The sequence below is a fragment of the Polyodon spathula genome, chromosome 3 (assembly GCF_017654505.1).
Source record: "Polyodon spathula isolate WHYD16114869_AA chromosome 3, ASM1765450v1, whole genome shotgun sequence".
NCBI classification, from domain to species: domain Eukaryota; kingdom Metazoa; phylum Chordata; class Actinopteri; order Acipenseriformes; family Polyodontidae; genus Polyodon; species Polyodon spathula.
This window is the reverse complement of record NC_054536.1, coordinates 26,832,961-26,859,357: the sequence shown is the minus strand read 5'-3', so window position 1 is coordinate 26,859,357 and position 26,397 is coordinate 26,832,961. Positions and strand designations below refer to the sequence as shown.

The window sequence follows — 26,397 nt, the reverse complement described above, 5'->3', positions numbered from 1 at the left end:
ATTTGGTGTTGCAATGGTGTTTGCCACTCCTCCTATTTTTGTGTGACTGCAAATTTAACAAGTTTGCTTACTGTACCAGACTCTAAGTCATTAATGTAGGTTAGGAATAGGAGAGGACCTAATACTGATCTCTGTGCTACTCAACCGGTTACCTTGCTCCATTTTTAAGTTTCTCCTCTAATCAGTACTTTCTGTTTTCTACATGTTAACCACTCCCTAATCCATGTGCATGCATTTCCTTGAATCCCTACTGCGTTCAGTTTGAGAATTAATCTTTTTAATGCGGGACTTTGTTAAAAGCTTTCTGGAAATCTAAATAAACCATGTCATATGCTTTACAATTATCCATTGTCAATGCTGCATGCTCTAAAAAACCAAGCAGGTTAGTTAGACACAATCTCCCTTTCCTAAAACCGTGCTGACTGTCTCCCAGGATACTGTTACCATATTTACCAGTTACCAGTAATTTTCCATTTTGGATCTTATTATAGTTTACATATAATAGAAGTCAGGCTTATTGGTCTGTAGTTACTCGGTTCAGTTTTGTTTCCCTTTTTGTGGATCGGTATTACGTTTGCAATTCTCCAGTCTGTTGGTACAACCCCTGAGTCAAGAGACTTTTGCACGATCTTGTTTAGCGGTTTGTAAATAACTTCTTTCATTTCTTTGAGTACTATTGGGAGGATCTCATCCAGCTCAGGGAATATCATTATTTTAAGAGTTCCTAGTCCCTTTAATACTTTTGTCTGTGTTATGCTAAAGTTATTTAAAACTGGATAGGAACAGGTTGACATGTTGTCCATATCCTCCTTTGTAAAAACTTGTGAAAAGTAATCCTTTAATATGTTTGCTATTTTTTCTCTTTGTCTATGATTTGCCATTTGTATCTCTTAGACATTTAACCTCCTCTTTGAATGTTCTCTTGCTGTTACAATATTGGAAAAACTTTTTTGAATTGGTTTTAGGCCCCTTAGCAATGTTCACTTCTATCTCTCTCTTGGCCTTTCTAATTTCGTTTGCAGTTCCAAGTACTCTTTCAGTGTACTTTGTATTGGTCTGCATCTCAATGTTCAGACTAGTGGAATCACATAGAAATATTTCTTTTATTTCAACACCTTATTTTATTATTGTAATCCTAGCTTATTACTGAATCCTATTTCAATGCTTTTGACACTAAGTTGGCACTTGCTGGCTCTTGTTGGCCAACACGTTGGTCCCGCTTCAAAGTCATTTGAGTTTCTATTCAGTTGAGACAAATTTATTGTAGATATATATGATATTATATGAATTGTACAAGTCTTATATGCTATATAAGGGCATTTCAATAATTCTTTTTTTCTTCAATATTTTTTTTTTTTTTTTTTTTTTGGTTACAGGGTGAAATAAAGAGAACACTATATTTATTTTAACTTTCATTATTCCAGTAAACACATTTTGAAAGCTCTTCTAATTCAAAATAACTTTTTAAATTTTAAAACATGAGGGCTGAACTTCATTTCATTTATGAAGTGACTCATTGAGCGCAATGTATTTCAGTGTATTGTAACCACTGGTAACCAATTAGACCTTCGTCATCCCTGCTGTAAAACTGAAGTGTTGATGTAGTTACACTTCTAACCCAGAGTGAGAAGGGGTTACCATAGCCGATACTGTAGACTCGTTTGAATGGAAGTTTCATTATATTGGTAATAACAATGCCAAGCACTGCCACTGCTGGAAATGAAACTGACTGGCCTATGGAGAATTTAACAATGATATACATGTCTTTCTACACCTCGCTAAAGGTAACATTTTCTCTTCAATATTTTCATTGTGCCTTTGTTGCTTGTGTTGTATTGCAGTCTGACATTGTAAACACATTGTTTGTATCTGTTCACATTGTTTGTATCTGTTCACAGAATGTTTATCTAAACATCTCAAAAAGTTTGGTAGATCATTGCTTTAAAAAAAATTGTTGAAGGGCAATATGTTTCCCACGTTTTAATTACTGTTCTCACAGTTTGTATGAAGAATGTTTTTAGCGAGCATTTAGAAAGACCAAAATAAACTTGGGAAATTCAATGACAACAGTTTAGATTAAAAATCAATCTTGTAGACCAATGAGAAAGTATTTTAGCCTAAGCATTTGGGATTGAATTTACTAAAGATTTTTTTTGTCGAACGCGAAGGCACTGAATCTTGTGCAATTCTCTGGTTTCTAAAATGTTTTAATTATAAATCCCATTCAGCTCAGAAGTTGTTGTTGTGCTTCCATAGTTGTTCCAAATCATAAATAATTATCAATAAACTGTTTTTTTTTTTCTGATAGACAGAACAATTGGTCACACTTTGGATCATTTTCCTTGTCACCATCACTGGGAACAGCCTTGTCCTGATTTCCATGTGGAGGAACCAGGAAAAAAAATCTAGGATGAATTTCTTTGTCACTCAGCTAGTCATAGCAGGTGAGTAATTACCTTATAAAAAGACACACAAAGTTAAGGAGCAAGTCCCACAACAGATTGTTTTCAATATGGGCGGAAAGACTTTAAAGTTGAGAATGCTCACCATAATGCATTTGAAATAACCTTTTTGACTTTTAGGGAGTTCCTAAAAACACAAGTGTTTTATTGCTGACCTGTAGTAAATGTATTTATTCAAACGGTCTACTAGATCAACAAAGAGAGCTGAGATCCACGTCTCTTTTCCAGTGGTTTCCTAGAAACAGAACCACAGATTTGGAGCAGTGGCACAAAAACAACAGGAAAGGTTATTTAGTGATGAAAATTGACATGAGAATAATTGCTTTATCAATAGCTATAAACAGAGGTATAATGAGTTCAGAAAGGCCCAGCAAGCTGACTAACTCACTGAATAAAAAGGGCAACAACAGTGCTTGTAATAAAGGGAATGGTATAAAAACTAACCTGTAAATGCTATTATACCCAGACCACAGCAGCCATTTCAAAGGTGCAAGAAGCAGGGCTTTAAAAAAACAAATGTTCTTAGCCTTTGAATAATACAACATTATTACATTATTGTAGATCTTCTTTGAGGTATAACATCTTCAATTGTGCCACTAGGACCCAGGGAGAAACTAGTTCAAACATTTTTTAAATAGAAATTTTCAAATAGAAATGTCCAGAAATATAAAGAAATACAAATTTATATAGTGTTACATTGACAAGAAAACAAGAGTGAATATTCTCTTAATGTCCCCAGTAAAGGCTCATCTAGTAAAGCAAGCCACGGCCTACAGTGCAGGGTCAGTTACTCCATCTGGCTTCAATCCTGGTCTGCTTGCCTTGTTTGGGGGCCCAACAGGTAACATTGCATTAACTTCATCACTCTTCAGGTCAGGCCCCCCCACGAGTCCCGGTCGAGATGGGCCCTATTCCTTCAGGGTTCAGTAGTATGGTAACATCCACTGGCGATTTGGCAGGTGAAAATTTGCTTGACATTGGGATCTGAGGTTGATGGCTCTACTGTAGAATTCAGTCTTCCTGATTGGAAAGTTGGGGTGAAGTAATGAGACGATGTTCCAATTGGACTTTTCAAAGAGTTAATATAGTTAAAAAAGAAAAAAAAACCTTATAGTTTTATTAGTTCACCTTTGAGAGAAAGCATTAAATAATCTAATTGTGATCAACCCTTGAATGGAACCATATCAGTAGTGACCACCGACTTACTAGCTGGTACATTAAGCTCTTATCAACATCCCACTGAATCATTGATACCAGTAATGCACAAGGTCCCTACTGGTCCATGTGAATGAGATGGTATCCCTTGATAATGATTGCATTGAGTGAGCTAATTGCAATCAGACAGTTGGTCGTCATTTCTAATGAAGCATCTCCATTTCTAATACATACAGATATGCTGGTGGGCCTCATTAATATACTGAGTGATATCATCTGGCGCTTGACTGGGAACTTTTTGGCTCCTGATTTCGTGTGCAAAATGTTAAAGTACTTTCAGGTAAGGCTGTTCTTAAACAGAGATTGCTTTTACCCCAGTATTGTAATTCAAATCCAGTGCAGATTAACTCAACTTCAAAATATTATTTGTACATCGTGAAACTCAACTCTAGGTCAAGTTAATGTTTAAAAAAAAATAATAATAATTTGATTGCGCTTGTTTTAGAGATTATCTTGCAGTATTGTTGTATTTGATCAAATGATATACTCCAAAGTGGGCATCAATAGCATTTGCAACTTTTCACATTTACTGTTGAAATACATGAATATATTGATACACTCTAAGAGAAACGAAAGAGCTAATTTTTTGAAGGAGTTAATAAGATGGGCTTGAATTACTGTCATTTAATCATCCTATATATGTTTTTCTTTCAATAATGCAGTGCATGATTATTCACAAATTTGGACCACTGTAATTTTGTACTCTCAGTATGCAGATTTTTAACAAATTGGGATCTGTTTTAAATTTCCATTCATTATTGATCACGTTACTTGAATTAAAAATGAATGTTGTGCTCAATTTTTTTTTTCTCCTAGCTAAAATATAATGAAAGCACTTGTTTTTTTAAATAACTGTATATTTTTAGTCAAATATCCTAATGATTATATACAGAGCTACTCATTAGTGAAACCCAGTGGTTTGCATCTTGATACACTGCCAAGAAAACTCATTTCATTTTGTACAGTAGAATTACCTGATCTAAATGCGAGCTGGGTTCAAAACTGTTAATTTGTATGGACTACTGGACTGGACCAAAAATTCATTTAAAAAAACAAAATAAAAATATTAAATTCTCTCCAGCAACAAAAATCAATAATAAACCTTATCAGCCAGAGTTTACTGTATGTGAAGAGTACATTCAAATTAGAAATAAGAAAATGCTGTCTGCTGTGCTGAAAAAGCAGAGCAGCCAGAGAATACTTATTTGTTTGAAGAGCTTAAATAAACTTCTAATTTAGTTTTATTAGTTTTTTTTTTTTTTGGTACCCCTTACCGTTTCTGATGATTCTTAAGATTTGTATTGAAATCAGTTAGCTTTTTTTTTTTTTTTAATAAGTGTGTGTTAGGAGCTTTCAGACACACTCAGCTCTTCTGTTCTAGTTTGCAGGGTTTCCATGCAGTTTAGAAACTCCAGCTTGTCTCTCTGTTGTTGTGAGAATGTGATTAGCACGCACATACCAAGCACATTCCTCTCGCTATAGGAAGTGTGTGTCCAAAACATATAAATAGCCTTCTCATGCTGAAAAGCCATGCAAACTGACCAAAAAAGTTTTACTATAACTTTTAGGCCCTACCAAGCAAGTCTTTTATTAACAACTGAGACAGCTGATTGCTTTAAGACTTGCCTAGACTTTTCGATCCTTAGCCATAAGATGCAATGCATGTTACACTAGCCTTAAGTAGCGTCTATTATGAACACCTACCAAGGACAAGAAAAGTCACATTAGTACCCCAAAATGTATTACACCAGCATAGCTTGGAATTCGTGGTCTCCTGTATTATTGGTGTAGGCTACCAACAGCACCAGGCTTGAGTGACCACCTACAGAGTTGAAGTAAAATCTCTAAACCTAATTAATTGAGCAAGATTTGTTTTAGATGAATGAAAAAATGTTGGTTGCAAGATTTTGTTCAAAAAGACCTAGTGTAATAAAGCACAGTGAACACATGGCAAAGCATATATAAACTTAGTAAAGCTCCAGGAGATAAGCATATTTAAAAAAAATGATAAAGCCATGGAAAAGCATGTCAAATGCATAGTATGGGTATGAGAAAAGGAGAATTACTGTGCAAATTTACCACTGATATATGAAAAAATCATTTACAGGTTGTTTTGCTGTATGCATCAACATATGTGTTGGTTTCCCTAAGTATTGACAGATATCATGCCCTGGCTCATCCTCTAAAATTCCTACAAGGAGGTAATCTATTTATATCTACACAGTGATGCATGTACAGTGTACCTGTGTGAGTGTGTGTGTGTGTGTTTGTGTTTATCAGAAACTGTGGCAATACAAACGAGGGACAGAGTCTGAGATCAAATCCAAGTTTACTGTGACCTATGAAAGCACTAAGCCTCTGGAATCCGGATTAACATTTCAACCCCGAAATATAATTGTGCCAGATGCATACATATTGAAATGATGTTTTCTAATTAAATAGACAAAATAAAGTCATATATTCTAATGTACGTAGAAAGCATATTTTAAAACCAAAACCACAAATATTTAAATGTTAGCTTGCGTAGTTCAGGAGGCGTGCAGCAGGGGGCTTCCAATTTCCTGTCAATTAGTACCTATTTTCTATTTAAGCCCTGATCACTTGCACCTTTGCTATCTAGCGTTTCGTTTTCCTCCTCCTCCTCCCCTCCTCCACCTTCTCACACATGCCTTTGCATCGGTCGTCTCTGGGGGGCAAGTGATCATCACTTCCCCGACCTCAGGGCAGGCTTCAGCCTCCCTTGACCTTCAGGGGGGTTCTCACCAATGTGAGTCAGAGCGGACCCCGGCCACACTCTGTTCTTTCGCAGCTCCTGCGCTTAACTTGCCTCACTCAAGGCTGTTCTATACTCTGTCTCAGTTCGGGACGTGGCTACTCATTCTCGAGTCCCATACTAACCTCTATGCCTTGTTCTTATCTCAGGTCCCAGGCAGCGTGAAGTCTCGGCCAATTGGGGGTCTAATGAGCGCCCCTTTACAGAAGTCTCAGACGCTGGGTACCTCTCCCTCTCTATCTCCTTTCGTGTCCCAGTCTTCCGGGACCGTCTTCCTCTGAGGGGCGGCTCCGCGAGTCATAACCCTCATATATGTTTTTGGTTGCTAGTTTCTTCGGCCCTGGTCTCGTGTCCTCATCTCCGCCCTCAGTCAGTGACCACTTTCTGTATCCTGTCTTAGGTTGCTGGGTCCTTCGCCCCTGGGCTCATGTCGGCATCGCCGCCCTCAGTCAGTGACCATCTTCTATGGCTAACTTCAGTGGCTGGAATTTACATACTCGTACTTCCGCCCCTCACCAAGGTGCCGCCCCTCAAAAAGATGACTTTTGTCATGGTCACGAGACCTTGGTAAGGGAAGTCCCGAGTTGGTTTGATGCCTTCTACTGTTGGGAGGCTGAATTGCAGACCGAAACCCCTTTGACTCATCACAGTGATACATTTAGAAGTACTAAAAGAAACCTACACAAAATACAATGACAAGATAACAAGACACAAAACTTTGCTATTGAATTTTACAAAATATCATTTAGTAATTCTAAGTGCATATAACATAATGACTGAAAAGTAGTACTGTACCAGAAGTAGTGTGGTGTTGTACTAAAAGTGATCATGGTAAGGTCATGAACTAGCAACCAATGGAATTGCACAAAATATTTCACCTTCATTGAGGCTTTGAAAAAATAAATATTTTGGAAAAGTTATTTCAGTTTTGTAAAACTGATTTCTTATAATAGGGAAGCATGGTTCTTTGTGGAACATATGTATTACAAATAATAAATAAATGAATTCTTCCCTATTGAAAAATTTAGTTTGATATTTTTGCATTACAAATCATTAAAAAAACCTCAAGTTTTAAGGTGGAAAAATCTGTAGATGCCTGTGGCAAGATGGCTTATGTGGTGACGTCAAAAAGGAACTGAATGACACAGAACGGTTATTGAAACGCCGTTTAATAAAAAATACAAGGTTTAAACAAGACAAAACACTTCACAAAACAAAACAGTACAGTGGCCAAAACAAACAGACAAGGAACAAAACAAATATTGTGCTAGTCTAAAACTAGCACGCCTAGCAATTGTTTTCTCTTTTAGTTTAACTTTCTCTTTACCCCCGACTCTTGTTCCGCCTCTGAACACACCAACCTCATGTGCGTGAAACACTGGCTCTTATGTAGCTGTGCCAAGACTTGATTGTTAATCAATCATTCAATTGAATTTCGGCACACTCTGCACATGTACTTTGTGACACACCCGTGCCCACATACAAAATACTCACTTTAATCGGCATGTGAAGTTATTGTGCAATCGTGCCTAAATATAAATACACATTTTAAATCCCCTGTGCTACATAATCCACACAATAGTCTGTCCACCAATACATACATAATAAAAAATAATAACAAAACACAAAATCTGCACGGCCCGGGCACCCCACCACAAAATTGAAATTGCTATTAAATTTAGATTAGACAAATTCGATCTTTGTCAGATCTGATTACAGACTGTCCGAAAGGTAAAATATGCTAGTGACTGTACATGCCAAATAACCATGGAAGAGTAATAAACACAGATTAGGACACATAAAATGGTATAATAAACACGAAATGAAATGCAATACAAATACTGTGTTTAGCCCAAATGTTTGTTGATTTGACCTCCAGTTTTGTTCTGTGTTTTTCATTTATCAGTACATAATGTGTAAAGGTTTGTGTTTTGCCTTGCTGAAGGTGGTTGCTTTTTCAACAGAAAAACAAGCCAAGATCCTCATTGCGGTTTCTTGGGCCCTCTCCTTCGTCTTCTCCACCCCTTCTCTCATCATCTTTGGGAACAAACAGTTGTCAAACGGAGAGATCCAGTGTCTGGGAGAGTGGCCTGAGGAGTATTACTGGGTTCCCTATATGATCATTGTGGCCTGCCTGGTCTTCTTCATCCCTCTCATCATCATAAGGTAGTAGTTCCCAATGCAGCAGTCAAAACTCATCTGTAATTATGAGCAACGGTGTACATATACACGTGCAACATATTACAATGCCATTTTCTTTAGTTATCCTTTTGTTTTTGTTTACATACTGTACAGTTTGACTGCTAAATATTCACCAATGTAACCACTAGCAGCGCATTTACATTTACAGTAAGAATAGTTTTACATATCAAAATACAGTCAAAGCAGTCTCAATTAAAATAGTTGAGACGACCTTAGTCAGACTTTTTTGATTCTTAATGAAAAGAACAAGAATGAAATCACATCACATTATGATTACATATTAAATACATAATTTAAAATGTGTGTGTTTTTTTTTAATTTTTATTATTACTAAACAAAATTAAATCGCACCTGCAATGTTGACATGGCAACGATTTTTGCAACAGCAGCATGAGAAACCACAAGGAACTCCAGCTCCTTCAAGAGTTCAGAGTGATCACGTACTCGCTGCACTGTGCTACGCGACCTGTCTTGCTCTCAAAAGCGACATCAGTTCACCATTTGAAAATCTGAATCCCAATTAAATGAATTGACCTCCCAATTAAATGACATAAATAGCATAGGGAAGAACCGTCTCCCAGAGTTGATCCCATTTAAGCAGCAATTCCGCTTATCAGTATCCCGATTAGTTGGTGCAGACTGTACTTCTTTCTTATTGGAAAACACCTGAGACAAGAAGCCACTAGCCTCCGAATCCTTTCACTTCTTTATTATTTTACAGCGTCTTTTACTCCATTGTTATATGGACCATCTGGAATAAGGGCAAAAGGCATCCGGTGATGTTTGCAGACCCGTGTGGTGAGTGTCTCAGCCTTCATTGACTTGTTCTGACCCAGTTACCATTTCACATTGAAAACTCTTTCAATAGATTGATCACACTTCACAGCTTGTCTAACCAAAACATTTAACATGTACACAAATAGATGTCTTATTTACAGAAACTGTGATCTCAATAATGATGGAATTTTAAAATGTCACAATACACAATTTGAGACTCCGTTTTTAGTGTGTGCTTACTAGTTCAAGAAATCTGATCCCTTTTTTGTATATATCACAACTTTATATCAATGTGTTTACATGAGCATAAGAATTCCGACATTTTTCGGAAAACTAATTCCGATATCAAAAGTCATGTAAACACAGTTTTCGGAAAATGCATCGGAATATTCCAAAAGCCAGTTTTCAGAAAACAGCACCCAGAAATTTCTGATTAAATTCTGAAAACTAACAAAATGTATATCATGTAAACACACTTTTCAGAAAACCAATTCCGATAGCGTGCTGCACATGTGCAAACTTTGACCTTTATTCCTGCATGTGGTTTTAGAAAACAGAAAATAATAATTTGTAGTCAGTCTGTGTGCATCCATTTGTCTAGTTAGGGATAAAGTAATACATTTGTTAAAGTCCGTATGTATTTGTTAATAGCCCATACTGAAGCAGCAAATGTATTCCAGCTATAAAATGACGTGATCAATTAAAATAACGTCTGCAAAAGAAACTAGTAAAGAAACAGTAATCACTGAATTTAAGACCTGACTCTTAAAAGCGATAAAGCACTATATTGGACAGCAGAAATGTCCAGTCTAAATCGTACTTAAGCTACTACAGTACTTTGCGTGTGAAACTATCCAGCGTTTTACAAAAACTTCAATCCATGTATACACTTGAATTCTAAATTGATTTTCTATCATTAATCTTGTAAACAAAGAAAAGAGACGTTTTAAGAAAATCAGTTTTCTAATTCAGTTTTGCGAAGACATTAGTTTTCGGAAAACGCTTCGTCATGTAAACTTACTATATGACTGATTCCTTTTTGTAACTTGAACGTATTTGATCACTTTTTCATGACATATGTTTATGGCAGGCAGCTGGAACTCAAGAGCAACTGAACTCATAGCAAGAGCACATTAATACAGTGTTATCAATTGAGACAGTGTTTGAGTAACTGCAATAAGAATCACTCAAAGATGGGTAAACAATAAAAAATAAAAATAAAAGATGAACAACCAGAGCCAACAATGTCTGAAGGCCGCATTACCACCCTTAGAGTCATAAGACTTTGAAGTTGGATTTTGATAACAAATTAGCTACTTTAGTTAATACTAGTTTGTGTTTGTCTCAATTCAGTTGTTCTAATGTCCTCACAACCTTTGCTTCCATGCATTACTTAGTTAGTCATCTCCATATAAGAGTTAATCTTTATTATTTATTTAGCAGACACCTTTATCCAAGGCAATTTACAGAGACTAGGGTGTGTGAACTATGCATCAGCTGCAGAGTCACTTACAACAATGTCTCACCTGAAAGGCTGAGGCAAGGCAGTTAAGTGACTTGATCAAGGTCACACAATGAATGGGCGGGAATCTGAACTGGGGACTTCCTGGTTACAAGCCCTTTTCTTTAACCACCTGACCACAAAGCCTCCACCTGTAAAAAAAAAAAGCTGAACCAAAGATTTCTTGAACATCATTAACTTTGGATAAGAAATGTATAACAATAGAAGTAGTACTATTTTTTATATAATTACATCAACATATTTAGATTATTAAATATATATTTTTTAAAGGAACAACATCTAAATTTAATAGCAATTTCAAATTTGCCTGTCATTTTTTTTATATATGTTTTCACTGCTTCGATTACATTGCATTGTAATTTGTTTTTAAACGTTGCTAAGCAAGACATTGTGACTGTTTGTTTTATGTTTATCTTAATTCAGTAGCTCTGACCTGATGAAGATATTTACCCTTTATATACTGCAAATGTATTTATTTAAGAAACAAAGTGTTATGAAATTCCAGAAATGGTTTGTGAAACACTGTGGTTCACATTGTTATCTTTGAGATTGAGTTTATGAAATGTTAAACCCCGGTAAGGAATTTTAAGGATGCTCAAACATCTGATCTTCTTGTTCTAGAAAATGCTTTATTTTTTCACTTATTTTCACAGATAAATCAAAAGTTGGAAAGAATGCTCAGAGGGGTCTGATACCAAAGGCTAAAATAAAGGCAGTCAAGTACAGCACTGTAGTTATTTTAGGTAAGATAAGTTAACCTTCTACTTGAAATTACATCTGATTTAGAAGCAAACAACACTGATTTGTGTTTTTTGTCTCTAAAAAACACATTTAAAATAGAAATGGCTACTAGTAGCTGCTAGTGGAAACATAGTTTTGTCACCCTTTATCTCTGTTAGGGATGTGAATTACATACCTAATTGCATTTACAAAAAACACTTGCAGAATTTGGATGGAGTTTCATACTAATTTGCATACTAGCTACTATCTAGGGATTATCCCCAGCTGCGTACTAACTTAATACAAATTGCAACGAAAAAAGAAGCGTAACAAAGTTGGAGACTAGCTGATCCCCAGCTTTAGTAAGATACTAAGGATGGTGGTTTGTTTTGGTGTGCTTCCAAACAGGAACCGAAGAAGGCCGGGACTCATAATCAGAGCGATTGATACAAATTATATTTCAAAAGTGTGGTTTTTCGTAAAGGTTTTTTTTTTTTTTTTTTTTTTTTTTTAAAGAAACCTAAACATCTTAACTATTTTATTTATTTTGATTTATTCATGCTTAAGTTTTAAACTTGAAAAGGAATATTTACGCACAAGTACTGAAATGCACCTTGTGTTTTTTTTTCTTCTTATCCAAATGAGTCCCCGCCAATCCCCCGCAAGCACCGGCAAATGTGTTTGGTGTTGTATGTAGTCTAAACATTAGAACATTTATATATATATATATATATATATATAAAAATTTAAAAAAAAGGGAAAAAAAGAAAATGCAATGCACGGCAGAGCCGTGACCCCTTAATATATATATAAAAAAAACAAATTAAATTTTAATTTTTAAACATAAAAATATTGATGCTAATATGTAACATTGGCTACTAAAAGCATACTTTGGCAAGTATACAGCCTGTTATATATATAACTTACAAATATATTAAATATTGCAATTCTGTTCCATGTGGCTAATACATAATTACTGTACGGCTTTAAATATATTCTCAATAATTTCATGATATTTGTAATAAATCCTTTCAACCGTAATTGTAATATTTTGCCGTTAGATCATTTTTTCGATGTGGAAGTGATTTGATCAGTGTGGGGGTATCTTTTTCTGTATTGTTAAATGTCACGAAACTCTTTCTAACGCTACACGAATATATTGATATAATGCCAGCAATGACATGCCTGACATCCCTGTGTGTGTGTGTGTATATATATATATATATATATATATATATATATATATATATATATATATATATATATATATATAAGAACATAAGATAAGAAAGTTTACAAACGAGAGGAGGCCATTTGGCCCATCTTGCTCGTTTGGTTGTTAGTAGCTTATTGATCCCAAAATCTCATCAAGCAGCTTCTTGAAGGATCCCAGGGTGTCAGCTTCAACAACATTCCTGGGGAGTTGATTCCAGATCCTCACAATTCTCTGTGTAAAAAAGTGCCTCCTATTTTCTGTTCTGAATGCCCCTTTGTCTAAACTCCATTTGTGACCCCTGGTCCTTGTTTCTTTTTTCAGGCTGAAAAAGTCCCTTGGGTCGACACTGTCAATACCTTTTAGAATTTTGAATGCTTGAATTAGGTGGCCGGGTAGTCTTCTTTGTTCAAGACTGAACAGATTCAATTATTTTAGCCTGTCTGCATATGACATGCCTTTTAAGCCCGGAATAATTCTGGTAGCTCTTCTTTGCACTCTTTCTAGAGCAGCAATATCTTTTTTATAGCGAGGTGACCAGAATTGCACACAATATTCAAGATGAGGTCTTACTAGTGCATTGTACAGTTTTAACATTACTTCCCTTGATTTAAATTCAACACTTTTCACAATGTATCCGAGCATCTTGTTAGCCTTTTTTATAGCTTCCCCACATTGTCTAGATGAAGACATTTCTGAGTCAACAAAAACTCCTAGGTCTTTTTCATAGATTCCTTCTCCAATTTCAGTATCTCCCATATGATATTTATAATGTACATTTTTATTTCCTGCGTGCAGTACCTTACACTTTTCTCTATTAAATGTCGTGTGTGTGTATATATATATACACACACACACACACACATATATATACACATACACACACACACACACACACACATACACAGGTAAATGTGTCTTTTATATGTAAAATACAGGTGCATGGATTTGTGATTATGAATTGTTCAGTTACAAAAGTTGTCTTAGTATCCTGTAGAGGGCAGCAGTAGTTATTTTTGGGTTTGTTGCAATTGAGACCTTTTTTAGTACGCAGCTGAGGACTAACTTCATCTGCCAAGTTCGTTGCAGTTGGTATTTAACTTGCGTACTAGTTTAGTACGGAGCTGCATACTAACCACGGAATCATCCCCAGTTAATACGCTGCTTTCAGTTTGTTGCAGTTGACCCCAAGAGTCCAGAACCTGGCTATTGTGTTCGTTTAGGTCAGGTGCCACCTGGTGGACATTGAATACATTATATTAAGTCCTGGCCTAGTTGGAATCTCTGAGTTACACTGATAATTCTGCAGGGGGTGATGTCTCAAAATAATATAACTCTAAACTGTTTACCTGTCAATGCCGAGGAGTTTGTATTTTAGGCAAAATAAACAAAGATCTTTACTCATTAAAACACTTGTTAATAATGGGCCCGGTTCACAAAACTGTTTTAAGGCTAGCTTCTTTAAACAAGTTCAAGCAATTTAAGAATACTAGACCCTGGTATACCACTGAGCTTTTTACACATGCACTGTATTAACGTCTTTCAGCCTTCATGATGTGCTGGAGTCCGTACTTTGTGTTCGACATGCTGGACAATTTCAAGGCAATCCCCCACACAGATGAGCGGTTCTTTGCGTCCATCATTATTCAGCACCTGACTGTACTCAACAGTGCCATCAATCCTTTTCTTTACTTCATCTTCAGTGTTAAATACTGCACGCCTCGCAGGTACTTTCTAAGTTGCCTTGTGTAAGGCTGAATGACAACAGATTATGGGAGAGAATGGTTAATTTCTCGAAGCGGTGCATTTAATCAACCCCAACTGTTTAAATTGTTAATAAATGGTTATAAAAAACCAACTGAGCCAACTGTTTGTGAAATAATAATATAATAATAATAATAATAATAATAATAATAATAATAATAATAATGTTTAAATTGTTGCAGTATTTAGATCCGTTATTGTTTAGATTAAGGAATAGACCCCACAATCTTCAACTGGAAGGATAACCAAGTTTTATTACAATGTACATTGGCATGCACAAAGTTAAAGATAATTGGTAGCTACTTCATTTTCTTTACTGCATTGCCTGCTTACTTTAAAGGGATTATAGGTATGATTCCATAAATATCTTCTCTAGTGCACTTCCATTTGCTATGCAGGTCTTGCATGTGCAGTAAGAAAAATAAGGGACCTCTACACTGTTTAATTTTCTGCAATTCAGAAACATGAGGAATTACATTTTTTTAAAAGGTTCAATTAAATATTAGAAGAGTGCTTGCTTTGCCTGAAAGTGTGTCCGATTCACCTCTAAACCACTGGAGCATTGGCCGACAAAGTAACAAATCTATTCTTGTTATAGAATTAATCTACAGGTGTTTTCTCATGGAAAATGAAAAACATTGTCTAATCATTAATATAATTCATATTTGCTATATAAAAACGTTATTTACTACTTCATGTTAGCGTCTGGTTATATTTCAACCAAAACATGTCACTGTAGTCCCCCTATGGCTGTTATAATATCTCCCATATGAAATTACTTGTTTTCTGTAGCCATGCTTAATCTCTGAAGCACTTTCAGATTTATTCAATTAAATCATATAATTCATGTATACAGAGAGACCATTAGAGAGAGTTATGCTTACGTCAAATGAAAGATGACGATATGCCCTTCATAGAAAACCATCTGATGCTTGTCTGCAGCTTTTTTTTTTCATTCAGACACTTACACACAGATGTGTAGATATGTCTGTTAAAATAGGATAAGCTGACAAAAAAAAAAACCCATCTGTGCTGTGCATGAAGGACATAACACAAATCTCAGTTATGATCAAGCATCAAATAATAATTTACTATGAAGGGCATATTGTTAGCTATCAATTTTGACATTCAGAAATTTCAGTTTTTCAAGCCAGCCTTGGGCCAAAAAAATAAATAAAAAAGGCTAAGCCTTTGTTTTCCTACCACTAACACTGGGTTTTTTTTGGTTTGTTTTTCCTCCAGGAAAAGCAAACAGAAGGTGCCCAGAGGAATCACCAGAGAAGCAGCAGAAAGGGGGGCAGGACAAGAGTCTGTGCTGTAGGAATTATGGCTTCATATAAATGTTCTAACATAGAAGAAATGTATTTTGTGATCTTGCTGTGAACCAAAAAACAGAGATTAATGTTTGTAGTGTTCTGTTGTATTTTTTTATATAGCAAGTAAAATATATTAAAATATTATGGCTGCAACCCCCTGGCGACTCAGGAAACGGTGGCTTACACATGCATCCTCTGAAACATGTCCCTGCCAAGTTGTTGTTTTTTGCATTGTGGATCCATAGTGAAGCCATCAGACCTATAGTGTTGGAGGACAACACAGATCTAAATCTCAGACCTGGAGGTGCCCTATCAACCACTAAGCCTCCTTATCCAGGTGGTGCTTGGCTAATTGTGCACCACCGCCTGGGAACTTGTGGTCATGGTCAGCAATGACACAGCCTGGATTTGAACCTGTGATTTCCAGGCTACAAGGTGTATCCTGCATGCCAAATAGAGCACCTTTACTTCATGCACCACTCAGGAGCCCCTTTAAAACTAGACCCATCAGATCATACAAAGAATGGTGAGGCATGTTGAAATGGTTGCCAATAGGAGTGGTGGTAACTGCTGATGGTGTGTCTGTCTAGATTCATACTGGTCTGATTTTTGAAGACGTTGTTTGGTCTCTCTTATGTAGGTCCCATTGGAGCATTTGTTACATTTAATCATATAGATTATATTTTTGGATTTGCAAGTTAATGACCATTGTATCTTCAGTTGTTTACCTTGTGCTGTGAGGATGGCATTCTGCATAGAGATATGAGGACACGTTTTGCATCTGTTAGTATTGCATTGTTTAGGTCAGTTGGTATAGGCTGGTCCAGACAATAAGCTGGGACAGGGTAGGTGGTTGTCTGCAGGATAGAAGGTTTTTCCAAGAAAACATTGGACAGGGTGAAATCTTCAGCTAAAATTGGGTGTAATTCTCAAATGATTTTGCAGAGAGGTCGTAGGGATGGATTGTACATAACAGCTTAGGGTGCTGCTAGACAGAGATTTCACTTTGTATTCCAACAACTTTTTTTCTCTTGGTATCCTGGTAGCTTGTTCCATTTCTCTGTCAATCTGTTTAGGAGAATATCCTTATTGGATGAAAGCACCATGAAGTCTGCAAAGACGTTTCTGATGCTTCTGTCAGTCATTTCAAAGCAGTTCCATGGTAACGAACAGCTTGACTGTAAAATACAGATTTCTTGTGTGGCCACAGGTCCTGTTTTTTTTTTTCCAACACAGCATTTTTCCTTACAGTATTAGAATTATAGTGATTCAATGCTCTGATGCAACCTTTAACCCTCCTATTATGTTCAGAATTTAGGTACATCTGTTATGTTTGTGTCATACTGACCCGATGCAATTTCAAACTAATTTAAACAGCCTTAAATTGACTAAATGTTTTTAATCCAGGAGCTGTGATAAAACTTCTTTGACTGCCAACCTGGGAGCTCATTTTGGAATGTCTTTACCAGTGAGAAGCTGTTGCAATAATGACAGAAAAAATTAGGCTCTGCCTTGTAGATATATATTGTTTGTATTTTTATTTATAAATATCTCCAGACAGGTGCAGCCATTTCCAGAGATAATACAAATATATAATAATAATAATAATAATAATAATAATAATAATAATAATAATAATAATAATAATAACAAATTAAAGAAGTTTGTTTTATTCCTGCACACAAATCTACATAGATAAATGCCTCGGGTCACAGTGACCTGAAACATCTTATTCTATACATGACCTGTTCTAAAAAAAAAAATAAACATCTCAAAGGTTCTGTTTTCTGTGTATAAGTTCATGACCCCAACTTAAAATGTTACACAGAAAATAAAAATAAAAATAGCATTTAAGCTAATTGGAAACTAGACGGGTCAAATAGACCCGAGGGTTAAATGTAAACATCAATCTTTCTTTCCTACTTTCACCTGAAGAAGAGACCTTGAGGTCTCGAAAGCTTGTGATTTAATTATTGTTTAGTTAGTCCAATAAAAGGTATTACCTCTCCTTCTCTTTGTATATAATCTCTGGATATATATGGCTACCATTTCACCTATCAATGGTTACACAGAAAGAACAGATGAGACTTGAATTTGGTAACTGAAGATATTTTCCTCTAAGTAAGAAACTATTTTACTTCTCTGTTGTTTACAATATAAGCAGTTATACCGACCTAGGGTCTTCTATTTGAGGTATATGAGGACTGAGGTACATCAACCAAGCATCACAAAACATGAATTTGCCACTTTGTGAAGAGAGACATAGAGATTCTTGTTGTTTTTCAATAGTACTTGTATCTAGGTGTGACAGGGTGGCGAGTAGTGTAATGGCAAATAACACAAACTACACTGTATTACTCCCAAAAACGTCTGTATTTATTGTAAAGGTACAAAAGAAAAGGAAGTCGCCCCTATACCAGCAATGGTAAAGGGGAATCTAAATACGGCTGGTTGCAGTCCAAAACAAAAAAAACCTCCAATAACCATGATCCTCTTTGCACAAAACTCCTGTGATCCAGGTGGAAGTGGTACAAGGATCTGTGCTGTGCTGTGCAGTGAGACTGTGAATCAGGGTTGGGAGCTGGCTCCATGGCTGTAGCTCCTGATTTGAGTTACTCCTCTGCAAAGACACACTCCAGCTGGTTGTACAATCTCAGCGTAAGTGGGAGTACTTACGTAGCTGTGTCCCCAGGCTTTCTCCAAATCGCTGCCTGCCTGAGCCGAGCTAACTACGGGGAAACATACCACCCACCTTGCACAGCGCCCTTTCTGTTCAGAAGGGAGATTTACAGCTTAGATTCTTTCTCTTTTGTCACAATAGGTCTCCAACATTTACAGCTGGTTTCACAGACCCTTATTAGCTCTAATCTTGGACTACCGTGTGGTGAAACTAATGTTGTCATGTTGGGTCAAATGCACTAAACTTGTGGCCATTTTCTCTCTACTTAAGCACCTAAAAATACATACAGTTTCATTGAAATGTAGATTAAGATCTCTAAAAAGTGCTTCCCAAAATTTAAAAAGTGCTTGTAAATGGGTGTAGAACACAAAACAATGAAAAAATGTTTCCCTTTGAGTGCAGGAGTCAGACACTGAAGGGTTAAGAACACAAATAAAATAATTAACAGCAATGTTGGTATGTAACACCCTCCACTGCAGCTGCAGCCCTCTTATTCAATGGTGGCTTTTACAGATTGCTCCAGACCGGCTCTATGTCTTCCCTCATATCTGTCCCACCAGTGTGTGTCGGGGAGCTGCCTGAGCTGTGCTTGGTGCTTCACCTTCACACGCACACTCTATATATGGTCTTGCCCTTGGACTCAGTCCATTCAAGCTCAGAAGGGATCCTGGTGGGCTGGCATTTTGGTTCAGTGCAGTGGACACAAGCAGTGGTGGTGTAGCCTGGATTTTGTTTCGGGGATGGATGGAGATTTTTTTTTTGATGGTTAATATCACTGGACTATTGTCCCACATATTTGAATAATTACACCACTGACAAGCAGTCTTGGAAATGGGAGCTGTCGGTGGGGGAGCTGGTGGTCCTCAAAAAAATAACAACAACCCCTCCCGAGGTAAAGCAGCATTGAGCTGATAGAGGAAACTGTCTTCACACTCCACCAGCAGCACTGTCACAGGTCCAGTAGGTGGCGCAGCAGTGTGACTCCAGCTCTGATCAGCAGTGAGTGTAGGCAGGAAAACTGGAGACCTCAGACTCCAGTCTAGGGTTTAACACGACGGGCATCTCCAGCAGTCAGCGCAGGGTGTTGGAGTCCTCCTCTGGCCGCGCTCTCAGCAGGTTCCAGTCCCCCAGCATGCTCCGGTAGAAACTAGGCAACTTTTGATATATTAAGCCAGGAGGTGTCCATTGTATACGTGTATACAGCTGGAGTTTTCCCCACCTCTCTGAGCAGGGTGCAGGCCAGCGGTCTCCAGGACATAGTGTCCGGACCGTACAGCAGCTTTTGTACTGATGCAGACAGAAAGCGGCACTCTGACTGGTGATGTCAATCAGTCCCTGTACCCACTCCTCCTTGGGCAGGTATAGCATGCCCTGCCTCAGCCAATGCAGTCTGTCCCATAAGTTGTCCAATAGTTACACCCCTAGGTATCTGAGGCCTCCCCCGCTCCACTGTAATCCTGCTGGGAGGGTCAAGGGTCCACAGTCTCTCCAGTCCCCTATAAGCGTTGCACTGCTCTTTGCCCAGCTTATTTTGGCTGAGGACATGGGCCCATAATCCCTTATATCAATGCACTGGCCCAACATCCTTCTGGCTCCTCATTATCACCACAATGTCATCAGCGTACGTAGAGTCGAAGGGGAGTGCTGGGAAATATTGTCATATATGGACCTGTTACGCACGCAGTACGTTTGATCTGAGGGTATCACATGCCCCAGCACCTCTTTCAGTATATTGGTCATTGCATTAGAAATTATTTTATATTCTGCACACAGCAAAGCAACAGGTCTCTAGTTCTTTATATCACATAGGTCTCCCTTTTTTGCCAGTAATGTGACAACTGCCCTCCTGCAGCTGAGGAGCATCTTTCCTTGGGCCAGACAATATTCAAATACAGCCAGCAAGTCTTCGCCCAGCAGGACCCAGAAAATATTGTAAAATTACTCCAGGAGCCTGTCGATGCCAGGAGCTTTCCCGGACTGTAAAACTCCACCGCTCTCTTGAGGATTTCCCCCGGCTCACACCCTTACACTGAACGCACAGTGGACCATCTTACTCTGGCACCGTTTCTTCTCCAGACCAAATAAATACTACATAGGGGCATCCACCTGTGACACACTCTGAAACCTGGATCAAATTAGTGCCTCCCTGTACTTTTGTGTCTAACAAGTCATTAAATGATGCTTTTTTGGAGGTCTGCAATTTGACTGCTGTGTGTAGTGGACTCCAGGTCATGTTGGAGATCCACAATATCAATCTTTATTGACTCACTGATGTTCTTTGTAACACTTGCAGTGTACTGCTGGCAGAACTGGCGAATCTGCAGCTTCCCAACATCCCATCACTGCCTAAGTCAAATAAAATTATGTATTTGTTCTCTCCACCTCTGCCAAAAAAAAAAAAAAAAAACAACTAAAACATTCCTTAAAATGCACATCATGTGTTGAGTGTTAAATGCCAGTGTGAACTCCTTGGCTTTAGGGATGGAATTAAAACAGTACAGATTACAAAACAATGGTCTGATATTCCCGCGGGGGTTATAAAACAAGATGTACAAATGCAGTCTAATCTAGCTAGGGAGAGGATGGTATGCCTAATCTGCAACCAGGTATGCTGCCTTTTGTCGCCGTTAAAAATCCTCCACACATTTTCTAACTCCCACTTCTCTACAATCCGACGCACCTCCCTGGCAAACGGGGCATGGGGCTCCATATAATTTCTATCTAATTTGTCATTAGCAGTGCAATTAAAATTCCCTCCATGAAAAAGATATTCGTAATAAAACTGGACAGTATTGTATTAGACAAAGTTGATAAAAAAACTCCCTTCTATCTGTAGGCACATAAACAATAAAAACTAAAACATTTTGTTGCACTACAGCTTTCTCCATTTTTCAAATAACTGTTTCCTGTAAAAAGGCAACATCATTGTTTTTTTGTTTTAAATAGTAAAAAAACGGAAGCTCTTTTCATGACATCTCTGCACCCACTAATATTTGAACTGCATATTCTTAATTCACCCATTAAAATAAAAAGGGTGAAATATAACAGAAAAGAGAAACAGAAAAACAAAAAAGAAGAAAAAAGTGTGATCCATTGTGACAGAGATCGAACGATTCTTGGTGTTAGAGCTCCTTCCTGACCTGTGATGGCACTATGTAAAAGGAACGGAGTACCCTTAACTAAATGATACGACAATTTATTCTGTAGGGTAGGTGGAAGTCGGTCATTTAGGAAGGGGGCTGAGCTATGGCACCCAAGTTCAATGACTCGGACGGGATACAGTGTGGCATCCGAGGACTGGAGGAGTGGATGTGCTTGTTAACCTAGGGGTCATGAGCGAGGGTATAAATAGGGGGCATAGTGAAAGTGATCTTTTCCTTTGTATAAGGTTAGCAACAACCTAGGAGTCCCCATTATTTGTGAAAGAAACTGTGTTAGTTTTGTCTTGTAACGCTGCTTGTTTGTATTATCTGTTTCAAGATTACTAACATGATCCAGAGCTGCAGCTGCAGGCCAGCATCAAACCTGGATATCACCACTTACTTTTCACTGAGGAACTGTCTTTGCACCACAAGTACTTAATTCATGCACTGTAGGAACTGTGTCTGTTTTGTGTGGGTGAGAAAAGACTGGACTTTTGGTTTCGGGTCAAACCCGTTATATTTACAAACAGGAGCGGTACACATCGCTGTACCACTTCCATCATTATTATTGTTTACAGGTTTTGCCATAAGGCTCTGTTCATTATAATCATTAATAAACACCCTTGCACCTGTGAATCACTGTCTGTGTGATTAATCCGCTCTGCACTGCACTCACCTGCACGTACTCACCACTTTGCCACATCCATCCATTTTAAACTTGCAAGTTTTAAACTACACCTTATCTTATTTAAAATGTTCTTTATCCTCCACCTCTCTTGATTGCTAACATTTTCAATGCCAGAGCATTTCATCATCAAGTGTTTAACTGAATTTACAAATAATTTAAATCAGTCTTCAAAAACCACATTCCTTTTACCTTTCGTTTTGTCTCAGAAATCTTTAATGCTCTTGAGGCTGTACCCTCCTTCGAAATCCTGACTCGTTGCCGATGCAGCAGAAGAATCTGTAAACCCTCCCCCGCCATTGCTTTCAGACCTGGAGTCCTTATTGTCTGTAACGACAGCGCTCGCTACGCGGCACTCTGTAGCCTGTTTCCCCACAGTTTGTTAGCTCTTCTGGGTTTTCTTAGTAGCAGGTAGCAGATCCTTGATTTTCTCGCCACTGTTTCATCAATTGATTTCCTCCTACATTTACTATAATTTTTTTCCTTTAGCAGTTTAAAATTCCTGACTATCCTGCAAATCCTCTCCCCACACGTTGTTTACTTTCTCTGTTTCTGCCTGTAAGCCGCTCGGCTCCTGGGAAACTGCAGCTTCAGTCGGCCCATCAGCTTCAGTATTTACCTCAGGCTGTGTATTGGGTACCTGACCAGTACCACCGCTACTTTCACATGCCTCTTGTCCTTGAACCTCAGCGCTATTATTGCCTTGTTTGTTTGGCTGACTCTCACCGGAAGCTCCGCCATTCCCCTCTGCCTGTGGTTTGGGTGGCTTCACACTGGCTTCAGGAGCGCTGTTTCTCCCCTCATCACTTGGGCTAGCTTCCTCCTCTCTCTGCTCATACTTCTTTACCTAACTGGGTAATCAACAGTGGGTCCTGCCGCGTAATTACATTGCACGGGTCCCTCGCTTCCGCACCTGAAACACGATTCCGAACATATATTACATCTTAATTATCAATTTGAAATTTCAATACAACATTTTCGTCTTCATTTATATTATTAAGAATCATATAAAGCTGCCTTTGGAAAGAGACGTGTTTCAGCTGCACAGCTTTACACCCCAGCAAGATTCACTTGAACCCGAGCACAACCTGCCTGTGTCTGACCAATTTCGTCTCTAACGTTTCATTACGTAAAAATGGGGGACATTAGATAACATGAGATTTAGAGCTGGATTGTGGTTTAAAAAAAAATAAAAAATTGGGAAAGAAGGCAGCAAGAAAAGAGAGCTCCAGCTACAAGGAGCGACTGTGTCTGGCTGGACTCTGCCATGTCCCAAACCCTCTGGGATTGTGGTATGGGCAACTTTCTCAGGGCCATGGAGGACCAAGAAAGGTGTCGTGTCTGTGGGGAAAGCAGACACAGAGTTGCCTGCTGCCAGCTCCAGGCGAGCATGGCGGCCACTTCCCTGGGGATGTTTGGGAGTCCCAGGGCCAAGCAGCAGACCCTCAGCAGCCACCGGAGAAACTGTTGAGGGAAGAGGTGGTCGTCGTGTGTTACAACACTACTGGGACCCTTGGACTGGGAGGCAGAACAGAAGTAGTGGAGGACTGAAGGGGCCCCCCTTTGGGTCATGTGTGGAGAAGAGTGTGATGAGTCAAAGGGATTTCGGTCTGTGATTTAGCCTCCCGACAGTAGATGGCATCAAACCAACTCGGGACTTCCCTTACCAAGATCTCGTGACCATGGCAAAAGTCATCTTTTGAGGGGCGGCACCTTGGTGAGGGGCGGAAGTACGAGTATGTAAATTCCAGCCACTGGAGTCAAGTGAAGGATAAGGACACTTGTCAGTTGGGGATTGGTGTTCCGCTGACTACAGAGGCGGGACATTACATACTAAAGGGAACGTACTACTGTGTTCGGGGTTGGTCCGAAAGTAAAATAGGAGGAGTAATGGGTGGAGGGAGAGACTAGTTTGGTGCAGCGGGATTTAAAAAAAAAAAAAAACACTAACATTTCTTTTGTCTATTTTTGTTTATGTATGGTTTACCACGAAGACGATTAAAGACGAGTTATCACGATCGGTTTTGGATTTCACCCCTGCACTCCTTCCCTCACACCATTTTGTTTTCTTTTGTTATTTAATTATTTTTGTTGTGTATAGATAATAAAAATAAATTATTTTATTTCTGTACACATAAATTACTGTCTGGACATTCCATTTAATACACTCTTGCCTCGCACAGAGCGTAGGCACAACCGGGAGGGCTGCCCCTACGGAGACCCTTGCTACAAAGAGGTGTGGAAAAATGGTCTGATCAGGGACGCTGCCCAGTGGTTCTGGGATATAAACCAGACACGGCCATCCCCAGTGTCCAAGAGGGGGGAACCTGGGTGTCCAGCACCCAAGAGGGGGTATTTGTCACCAGCAGCAGTTTTGCTTCTGGAATTTCTGTTGCTGGAGCCCAAGAAGAGGGCGCCGTCGGCTATAGAAAAAGGGGAGGTGAGGAGACCTTTCCCTACCTGCGCTCCCAACGTCTCATCCACTGTGCCCAGGTCCTGTGTCGCTGGGTCTCGATCTCGCCATAGAGGCGCCAGACTGTGGGCTAACCCTGCCTCGAGAATGGGAGAAGCTGGTCAATGTGGGACTTGAGGGAGGGTGGTTCTCTTTTAGAGGAGGGGGAGGTGGTCGTTGGGAGGGGGGATATGTGGCAGGGCAGAGCCTTGCTTGTAAATAATGTATGGTTTGTGTATTGGTGGTTGGCAGAGATGGGGTTCATTCCTATCCCTGCCAAATACATGTGATAATGTGGCTGTTCTCAGGGCCGGCCTTAGAGCTTCTGGTGCCCCAAGCGATAGTAGATCATAGTGTCCCATTTAATTTTTCATACAATCTACCACCTTTTTTTTTCAATGGACTGAGCTCCAAGCATATAATTGCATCCAGGGTCATACCATCTTGACCATCTATACTTTGCCTGTCAATCAAGTTTTAAACCAGTACCCAAACAATCAGCTTTTTTTGTACTTAATATCATATTTTTAAAAGTTGATATTTAATGCTTTATTACATAATGCAGTGAACGTATTTTATAATTAAAAGCCATTTACACTACTAGACACAGAAATGCATTTATAAAAACTGGTACAACCAATAAGCTATTGACTGTGGCTACCATAACTACCTAAGAGTTGACTTGAGATATATATAGATCGGAAAATAGGCCGTTTTTGCCGTTTGTGTCTTCTTTTGTAGTGATTTAGTCTGAACATGTTACCTTATTACACTGAAGTAGGTCTGTCATACAACCCAGCAATAATTATGACGGTCGACTGACAGGCTCAAATACCAAATAGGACCTCATTGGAAAGCCCCAAACCTCAATGGTGTCCTGCCCCACAAGCAGGACTGTCTCTTGCCGTGCCTGAGGAAAAGTAGTTCAAAGTATCGCCTGCTGACGGGATTTGTAACATTGGGCAGACCCTGAAGTTAAAAAAAAAAAAAAAAAAAAAGTGAAAACAAATGCATGTAGGCCCTTTCCATTGCTCATTGGCCAGAAGGTCTCTCTAGCATTAGCAGCATCATCGCTTCTGCACAAATATTATAAAAAAAGTTTTCATAGAAATGTTTGTTCTCTCGCGAAATGTCACAAAATGTTCTATGGGGGCATAATTGTATAATTAATGCTTATGTTTACATTTGGGCTGAACTGATGTGACTCGACACAATGATGAAAGCAGGAATGGAGTCACACTGCAAAATGCAAACAGATAAAACTACTGCTGCATGTTTCATTATGTCACGATACTCAAACATAAGTTAAAGGTATCAGAAACTATAATCCAAAGAAAGTCACTTACAAAACTCCTAGATTTTGGGTGACTAGCTTATAGACTGGTAGCACGTTCAGTTTTGTATTAAACTACTGAATGAACTGGAATAGCATTTGGCTGCAGTTCGTCGATTGCTAATGGTATGGCATCCATT

The 26,397-nt window shown here is 38.5% G+C and overlaps 1 protein-coding gene across 1 annotated transcript; it reads left to right on the top strand.

Moving 5' to 3' along the window:
• The first annotated feature begins 1,694 nt into the window (after nt 1-1,694).
• LOC121308912 (neuropeptide S receptor-like) lies at nt 1,695-25,062 on the top strand. Its single transcript, XM_041241635.1, has 12 exons — nt 1,695-1,784; nt 2,309-2,444; nt 3,854-3,957; nt 5,785-5,878; nt 8,415-8,616; nt 9,374-9,450; nt 11,605-11,694; nt 14,431-14,611; nt 15,891-15,965; nt 17,041-17,126; nt 22,682-22,849; nt 24,656-25,062. Exons 1-12 carry the CDS (start codon nt 1,695-1,697, stop codon nt 25,060-25,062), a joined length of 1,710 nt encoding a protein of 569 aa, XP_041097569.1.
• The last annotated feature ends 1,335 nt before the right edge of the window (nt 25,063-26,397 follow it).

Bases quoted from the DNA above. Each gene is read 5' to 3' on its own strand.
- LOC121308912 (XM_041241635.1), top strand. From the start codon at position 1,695: ATGCCAAGCACTGCCACTGCTGGAAATGAAACTGACTGGCCTATGGAG. The intron at 1,785-2,308 runs GTAACATTTTCT...TTTTTCTGATAG, and splicing joins CTTTCTACACCTCGCTAAAG to ACAGAACAATTGGTCACACT. The intron at 22,850-24,655 runs GTTTGTTAGCTC...TGCCTCGCACAG, and splicing joins CTGTAGCCTGTTTCCCCACA to AGCGTAGGCACAACCGGGAG.